This window comes from Podospora pseudocomata, chromosome 6, assembly GCF_035222375.1.
Source record: "Podospora pseudocomata strain CBS 415.72m chromosome 6, whole genome shotgun sequence".
NCBI lineage: Eukaryota > Fungi > Ascomycota > Sordariomycetes > Sordariales > Podosporaceae > Podospora > Podospora pseudocomata.
The window spans coordinates 102,012-110,159 of NC_085890.1; the positions used below are offsets into that span (position 1 = coordinate 102,012).

Genomic DNA, 8,148 nt, shown 5'->3' on the forward strand with positions numbered 1-8,148 from the left:
TTCCGTGCTACCTACCGGAGAGGGGTGTTGGTATTCATCAGACCAAGAGCGGGGAAGAGTTGAGCTGAGGGATAAGAACAGCCCTCTGTCCCTCCCCCGAAACCAAGCTTCCTGTTGTTCATCAACTGTTTTCCTCAGCTCGCCTTCAAAATGGTGTCTCTTACTGATCTCTTTCTCGCTTCCCTTTTGGTGCCAACCAGCCTTGGCTCTGCCCTGCCACCTCGGATCGATACGATTGACCAAAGGGGTGGACGGGTCACCTTGAAGCAAGTGCGCAATCCGCGTGGCCACAAAGCTTTCAACCCGGCCAGGGCAACATACAGAACCTTTCTCAAATACGGTGTCCCAGCTCCTGATTACATCAAGAAGGCAGTCGCCCATATCGACGAGGAACAAGAGGAGGCTTTTGCAAGGATAAAACGCGACACGGGCTCGGCGGCTGCCATACCCATCAACGAGGTAGACATTGCCTATGTCACCCCCGTCACCATCGGAACGCCCCCACAGACGCTCATGCTCGACTTGGACACTGGATCATCGGATCTGTGGGTTTTCAGTAGCTTGACACCAAGCAACCAGGTCAGGGGCCAAGAGATTTACAGTCCCACCAAGTCGAGCACATCCAAGCTCCTCAGCGGCCACACATGGAGTATTAGATATGGAGATGGGTCCGGTTCTCGTGGCACTGTATACACGGACAACTTCACCATTGGCGGGCTTGAAGTGAAGAGCCAAGCTGTCCAAGCAGCCCTGGAGGTCTCCTCCAGCTTCACCCAGGAGCAAAGTCTCGACGGGCTTGTCGGTCTGGGCTTTTCGGCCCTCAACACTGTACGGCCAAGTAGCCAGTTGACCTTTTTCGATAACGCGCGACCAAATCTTGATGAGGAGGTTTTCACAGCCGATCTCAAGTATCACGCCAGTAAGGTTTTTCTTCTTCCACTCTTCTTGCCAATATCTCCAGAGCCCCTGTTAACAAATGACGTGTCACAGCCGGCAGTTACGACTTTGGTTTCATTGACAGCAAGAAATACGCCGGAAACATCACCTACACGACTGTTCAACAGTCGCCCGGGTACTGGACTCACTCGCTGTCTGGGTATTCTGTTGGATCCGGGGCGTTTCAGGCATCGCAAATTAGCGGAATCAGTGACACCGGTACTACATTGCTGTACCTCCCTACAGCTATCGTAACGGCATACTACCGCCAAGTTCAAGGAGCACAAAACTCCCAATACTACGGCGGCTACGTCTTCCCTTGTTCCAGCACCCTCCCCACATTCACTTTTGGCATTGAAGGTGCCAGGTTCACCATTCCTGCTTCATACATCAACTACACACGCATTTCCCCGACTTCCACGACGTGCTATGGCGGCTTACAGAGCAGCTCGGGTTTGGGGATCAATATCTTTGGCGATGTCGCGCTGAAAGCTGCGTTTGTGGTGTTCAGTGGGACGAACCCGCCCAGAATTGGATTTGCTATCAAGCCATTGGCATCTTGACCGCCGTATTATGGAGATCTGATAAGAATGAGGTCAGAAGGGACCAGGGGGGTAAGTCTGTAATGAGCTAGAGATATTTTTTACGTGGGTGTTTTAGCGCTGGACAGCTCGGTCTCTTCTGTTGACATTTCTCATCGAACTACTCATAGCTTCACAACTCTGAATCTTAATCTCGATATGACGGGTGGTTACTAAAGCATCACCTTTGTCGATTTTCATAGCCCATTACTTGTGTATCTTGATCTGTATGGGGAAGCATACAGTTACGTCCACATATGCTAAGGGGAAGGCTGCGGTTTTTCTGACCAAGGTATTTTCAAAGTGAGATCTTTTGGTTCCAGTACCCAGAGGCGCCCCAGGATAAGACCACAACCACGTACACTCAAGTCACTAACTAAAGTCTACAGTTTTCATGTTGTCACTGAAAAGGGGACAGGTAAACTTTCCATTTGTCATGTTTAGCATAGATATAAACTTGACCCGTGAATGTTCTATCTGAATGAAAAGGCTCGCCCGCCATGCTAGTCCCTGCTCAATCCTCGTTTAACCCTACGACCTGGTAAGGCCACAGTGATGCATCTACAGGCTCGCAGTTAACTTCGGTGTTGGTGAAGTCCTCATTCTCGCTGACAGCCTCCGAGCAGGAGAGGGTTACTTGAGTCGTTCCCCGGGTGATAAACGTCCCACTAGGCATCATCAGTTCACATGTGGCTAAAACTACGGGGGGGATGGAATACGTACGAAATATCTCCTTCGCTGCAAGGGATAACCTCCTGGATCGCCAGCGAACCGGCTTCTTTATTGAACCTGAAGGCAATTTGAGATCCTTCTGGGGCGCCTTCACCCACAGAACACAGATACTCTTGCTCGCCGTCAAAGAAACCGATATCAGAATTAGTATTGCTGGCCGCGGTGCAGTCCGCGGTGTATGTGGTGGCGGTGTTGCTCAAGGTGAAGGAGAGATAGGCCCATGCATCGGGTTCTTTGCCGGAAACTGTGACGACAGATGATTCGTATTCAAGCTGCGAGATGGACCATTCAAGGTCAAGGATGGAATTCCAACACACTCCATCTCTAGAGAGAATCGGCTTTGGGGTGGGAGTTGGAGCTGGTTCTGCGGGGCTGTCCTCCACCGCAGGGCCCTCCTCTCCAGCAAGTTCTTCGCGGGCCGAGATGATCTCGAGGGCACGGCGATGAACAACATGGGCCGGTCCAGCAGCAGCCGTGGCTGCCAAGATAAGAGCAGGAAGCAGAGCTTTGGTCAACATCTTGTCGTATACGTAGATGCTGGGAAGATGCCGAGGATGTCGAGTTACACGGTCAAAGAAGGTGAGCAGGTGTAAGCAAGAACATCGGAAAGAGGGTGCAAGTCTGGCAATAAATAAACATTTTGGCTAGCACCTGAATGGTGCAGGTTTTGGGGAGCCGATGTTTGTTTGGCTCTGGCTATTTTCGGCATCACGTCTCCCGCATCTTGCTCGGCCTCATTCACCCACGGGCCCTGTCACTTGCCGCCGCCATACAGACAAACTAAACCCCGTTTGAAGCGAAGAGGTCTCCCCATTCATTGTCCAAAATATGGTTCCCAGTGGTTCTTAAGTGTAAGGAGAGGCGGCAGAGCCGATCACCGTTGCGATATTGTCACTGTTGTGCACTGGTCTGGCCAAGAGGCTGCGCAGATACAACTGCTGGGCAAGGGCACACTGGTACCGAGGACCAGGGACCGCACCATCAACAGAATTGTCCGATTGAGTGTTGATAGGCTCGTCTGTGCTGGGGTGTTACCGTGTCGGCATCATGCTTCCGGAGCACCTTGTTCCGGTTGCTGCAACCTTGGATGCAGGACCTAACACTCGCAACCAGGTAAGAAGAGCTTTATTCATCAGTGAAGGAAACATCATGGCCACAAATAGCAAACGGTCCCCGCATTCAGGTGAGAATATATTAAAACTAAGCCTCCACCCGATATATTGTCACCATTGAGGTCTTATTCTCTCGTTGTAACCATGGACTGGATAAATTGAATCCAGGTCCACGTGCATGATAAAAATAGTATTTCTTGCACTTATCTCTTGATGGATGTGGATAGCTGGGGTGGCCCACACCTCACTGAGAACATGGAAAGTTCAAGTTAAAAGGAGTGAGCACCTGCGATAGGCAACCCTTGATAGAGGCAGCTTCGAGGGCGGGATGGCTAGTCCACAGCCCTCAGTTGAAACCATATCTGTAGTAGGTATCCATTGATCTTTCCAAATACCCTCATATATTGTTGCACAGCTTGCCAGATAGCTTTCCATCCATGGTTAACATCTTGCTGAGTAAGGTAGCATCCCAGTGTGTGTGTGAACCGGGCATGAGATCGTGGTGACCCCAGGTGCACCTAACTAATAGTTGGAGGAATACAAATATCACTTCTGAGACAACCTGAAACCCATAGATATCAGGGATGTTCTGGTTCCTAGATCTCAGGGTAAGGTAAGGAGGGTGCGAGGAGGTATCAGCCACTCATATGTGCCCAGTACTGTTCAGTAAATAGTCTATTGGCTCCCATGATTACGTATTCAAAGCAATGCGCTTACATGGAAATTCAGAGTTGGAGTTTCCCCACCCTGTTGGTATGGACTCGTTATCATCCTGGGGCAATATAAGCAGGCTACCCACCAGATGTAATCTACCTTCTACGACTTACAGAAGAAGGATTTGTTTAGTATGAAGTATAATTTAGCGTCAAGTATAAATCATCATGTATCATTATGAAACATAATGACCAGTACAACCTTCCTCTGCTATTGGAAGCGACCTATCTTATTAGCCAGAGGTGGCAGTAGAAGGAATCACTGCTCCTCGTCCTTATGCGCTGTATTCCTCTAGAGTTCACATTTCTGTCGTCAGTCATCGCCATCTCGTAGAGCAGTGTGAAGCGTCAGCCTCCTTGAATGATCGAATAGTTAGGTCAATACATATACAAGGAAAGGTGGTCCAGTCTGTTTTTTTAGAGCGAAAAAGCAGCACCAAGCGAACCAACTCAGCCGTTCGGATAAAGAGTACAAGCTTTCACCTACGTGATTCTTGGTTGCGGCGGGTGCCTTCTGATTGACAATAGCAGCGCGAGTGACAAACCTGCAGCTTCAAAGTTCTTTTATGCCAGGGTGAACGGATTACACGACACCTGAAACAGACGAATGGAATGCCGAACTCCAAAGCCGGATGTAATATATTCGTGGCCGTTCTCAATTTATACAACTACCGGGTTCACCTACAACCCAGTTAAATCTGGCTAAACCTGGCCCACTTGGAAGCCCAAGAAGCTTGGTGATCCGTAACAGGCAGTTCCACGGAGGTAAGCTGCCGATTTGTGGATTTCTAGCATACATGACAGAGAATGAGACATTCAGGTATTTATCACCCGTGATTCCCAGTAAACTGGCAAGATTTCCATTTTTTCACAAAGAAGACCACCTTCATCAATCCGGAATTATTCTACTCTCTTACGGAAGGTAACATGAAGATTCTCAGCTTATTCTTACTCGCAGCTGTCGCTGTTGAGGGTCATTGTACGTTTGTGGTCACTGATATACAGCCTACTAGCCTGGAAGACTGACACAGCTCCCTACAAAGACACATTTCCTAGACTCGTCGTCAACGGCAAGACCGTGGAAGACAGAGACTGGCTCTTTACCCGTCAAACTAAGAACGCGCAGTCCAAGTCAGGCATTGAAAATCCTACCAGCGGAGATATCAGGTGTTACTCTTCCACAACAGCCCCCCAAATCGCCACAGTCCCCGCAGGCGCTTCGGTGAACTACATTTCTACTCAACAAATCAACCACCCGGGCCCCACCCAATACTATCTCGCTCGCGTCCCTGCAGGCTCATCAGCAAAGACCTGGGACGGTTCCGGAAGCGTTTGGTGGAAGTTTGCATCAACCATGCCCTACTATGATGCCAACAAACAGCTTGTCTGGCCTGCTCAGAGTACATACCTATGTCGCTATCCTGCCATATTTTGGACTTGAGTTGACAGCAACCAGACACCTATGCTACTCACCCCGCGGTCATTCCGGCCAACACCCCGAGCGGCGAATATCTCCTACGAGTAGAGCAGATTGCCTTGCACATGGCTAGCCAAGCAAACAAGGCACAGTTTTATATCTCCTGCTCACAAATCAACATTACCAACGGAGGAAACGGAACTCCAGGCCCAACCGTCTCCCTCCCTGGGGCCTATAGGTGGGATACCCACCCTGCATAACTCTAGCTCATGAGCCCATGTACCTAGTGACTAACTTGTAACATTCCACCCAGGTCCAACGACCCTGGAATTCAGGTGAATATCTACAACCTCCAGCCAGATGCCTATCGCGCTCCAGGTCCTGCGCCCTGGCAGGGTTAGGTCGAGTCGACAGCTCTGGGGCACATCTGGGTTGGCGATGGAGGCTATGAAGGGGAGGGACAAGTCCACATCCGATACCAAGTCGCTCGCTAGGCTGGTTGGATTTTCAAGATGAAAGATCATTCCTTTTTACCTGTATTCATTCATGCAGGACATACAGGCATGGGATGAAGTGAAGCTTACCTGGCAGGCTAGACAAGAGATGGGACAAGAGATAGGACAACAGACTTGTGGTTGCACTTTCTCAACTTCTTCAAGTGACTCATTTGGCTACCTACCATACGGCTAAGTGTCGGACACTGCTTGTTATGTTGTTGCTGCTATCGTGTGAGCCCATCCATTAGCCTGCCCGTTGAAAACTGCACCTTGGGTATCAATAAAGGCCCAGTAAAGGCCCATGGCAAAACGTGAAAGAACTCATGCATGATGCATGCGGTCGAGCGAGGAGAAAACCATTCAATGTTGTCAATCCCCATTCGAAAGGCAGAGAGGTTGTTGTTTGTGCTTGCCTGAGTTGATCTGTTGCTGCTTGAGTTGTTTGACGGCTTGAAAAGTAGGGAGAAAATTACGGAAAAGCGTGAAGGCTCTAAGTCAGCAGTAGGTTGGATGACCTGGAAATGGGCCACCCACGGTAATGGACCACATGTGTGACGAACCCCTATCCAGAACCTCTGAAAGGGGTGCTGGTTGAAGGCACTTCTGAACAATCCTGGTTCGGTACAGCTAAACAGTGTACAACAATGGCTTGTCTCAATCACAATAGTCTGAATACCAACGATTGTGACTTGTATTGCATACTGCGGAACTGTCTATCTACACCAGCCAGTTCCTCCGTATATATAGACCTAATACCAAACCTGGATCATTCTGTTTCTCCCCGGATCATGACCGACTCTTAAGGATCATGAGTGATTCCTGGGAATCACTCATGATTCCTTCATGTCCCGGATGATCCACCTCTTATTGGTCTATCCTCCTTTCTCTTGATTGGCTGCCGTGCCACCTCTTTCCTATTGGTTGTTCTTTTTGGGTGTCCACATCATATTCGTGACACGAGCCGTTGAGAGCATTGTGGGCGAGCTGTTGGGAACAATGTGGGCGCAGAATTCCATAAACAAGTGCTGTAAATTCCATGAATAAATGCTGCATTTTAACAGGCTCTATTCCGTCTGGTACGGGCAGGCTCTATTGTCAAGACGTAGCTCAAAGAGCTACAAACAGGTCTCGCGGCAGCGAGATGCAAAATCTTTCTAGTCGCATTGGCCCGTGCTCTGCACGTGCCAAGCTCCATCAGTGGATCAACGACGGTCACGGTGCAACCGCCGTGACACCTTTATTAATTATATGCCTAACGGTAAAATAGACTTGGTCTGGCTGTATAACCCTACTCGTAAAGCAGGGCTTTAGGAAAAAAAATATTGCCGGCGGCTAGCGTAAAATAGGCCTGTGGCCTATACCTAGGCGCAAACCGCTCTCTTCAAGCCAAGTGGTAGTCCTTGCGGTGCCGTTAGATCTCTCTTCTATACTACCTACTTTCCGTACCGTAGGAGATTCCCTGGTGGTTGTCACGGCACTGGCCTGTCACTAGCCTGGCACTGGCAGACTGGAGGATAAGTGTGGTAAAGGCCCTGCAGGCAAACAGCGGTTGTGATATTTTTCCTCTTTTCTTCTTCTGTTACGTCCCAAGCGTAATACCCCTATACAGGAACCACTGGGTGGTACCCGAGGTGCTGGGCACCTCAGCCAATCATTGGGCCAGGGATGGAAAGACCCACAAGCCCCCGTGCAACCAATCAGGAGTTGCTCAGTCTGCTCAGTCTGCTCAGTGCGCCAAGACCACTGAGCACACTGAGCACACTGAGCAAGGTACAAAGATACTTCAGAAATATATGTAGATAGCTTGACATAAATAGGGGGGAGCGCCGGGCGCTCCCCGTGTCGAGGAATCTGATTCCTCATGCAAGCAATTCAAGTTCATTTGTCTACAATCTACTCTCAGTAGCTCTTTGTTAGAACAACCTGTTGTTGACAGTGAACCCGTGTCTGAGACGCTTGTCACAACCTTCGATCATCCTGTCATATTCACCTCTGGCGTACTGCCTTGCAGTCTGTATCCACTCCCGGTGCAGGTTGTAACATCTTCTTAGTATTTCAATCAATTGGTTGGTATAACTGTTGCCTTGTCTCAGACTTTACCACCCAGGCCGTGACAATACTAAGGTCAAACCGCTACACCTTGGAAAGGTTTGTATTCTA

At 49.4% G+C, this 8,148-nt stretch overlaps 3 protein-coding genes across 3 annotated transcripts; 2 read left to right on the top strand and 1 right to left on the bottom strand.

Moving 5' to 3' along the window:
- The first annotated feature begins 13 nt into the window (after nt 1–13).
- Nucleotides 14–1,724, top strand: QC762_611460 (uncharacterized protein). Its single transcript, XM_062892824.1, has 2 exons — nt 14–919; nt 991–1,724. Exons 1-2 carry the CDS (start codon nt 151–153, stop codon nt 1,497–1,499), a joined length of 1,278 nt encoding a protein of 425 aa, XP_062740094.1. The 5' UTR covers nt 14–150; the 3' UTR covers nt 1,500–1,724.
- Nucleotides 1,725–1,930: 206 nt separating this feature from the next.
- On the bottom strand, nt 1,931–3,039 carry QC762_611465 (uncharacterized protein). The gene is made up of 2 exons (XM_062892825.1): nt 2,241–3,039; nt 1,931–2,185 (listed from the first exon to the last, which is right to left on the bottom strand). The coding sequence occupies exons 1-2, from the start codon at nt 2,765–2,767 to the stop codon at nt 2,032–2,034; spliced, it is 681 nt and encodes a 226-aa protein (XP_062740095.1). The 5' UTR covers nt 2,768–3,039; the 3' UTR covers nt 1,931–2,031.
- A 1,855-nt stretch (nt 3,040–4,894) lies between these two features.
- QC762_611470 (uncharacterized protein) lies at nt 4,895–6,217 on the top strand. Its single transcript, XM_062892826.1, is given in 5 exon segments — nt 4,895–5,053; nt 5,118–5,474; nt 5,531–5,729; nt 5,805–6,106; nt 6,119–6,217. 4 exon segments carry the CDS (start codon nt 5,002–5,004, stop codon nt 5,890–5,892), a joined length of 696 nt encoding a protein of 231 aa, XP_062740096.1. The 5' UTR covers nt 4,895–5,001; the 3' UTR covers nt 5,893–6,106; nt 6,119–6,217.
- Nucleotides 6,218–8,148: the final 1,931 nt, after the last annotated feature.

Bases quoted from the DNA above. Each gene is read 5' to 3' on its own strand.
- QC762_611460 (XM_062892824.1), top strand. From the start codon at position 151: ATGGTGTCTCTTACTGATCTCTTTCTCGCTTCCCTTTTGGTGCCAACC. The intron at 920-990 runs GTAAGGTTTTTC...GACGTGTCACAG, and splicing joins CGATCTCAAGTATCACGCCA to CCGGCAGTTACGACTTTGGT.
- QC762_611465 (XM_062892825.1), bottom strand. From the start codon at position 2,767: ATGTTGACCAAAGCTCTGCTTCCTGCTCTTATCTTGGCAGCCACGGCT. The intron at 2,186-2,240 runs GTACGTATTCCA...GATGATGCCTAG, and splicing joins TGCAGCGAAGGAGATATTTC to TGGGACGTTTATCACCCGGG.
- QC762_611470 (XM_062892826.1), top strand. From the start codon at position 5,002: ATGAAGATTCTCAGCTTATTCTTACTCGCAGCTGTCGCTGTTGAGGGT. The intron at 5,054-5,117 runs GTACGTTTGTGG...CTCCCTACAAAG, and splicing joins TGTCGCTGTTGAGGGTCATT to ACACATTTCCTAGACTCGTC. The intron at 5,475-5,530 runs GTACATACCTAT...GACAGCAACCAG, and splicing joins GCTTGTCTGGCCTGCTCAGA to ACACCTATGCTACTCACCCC.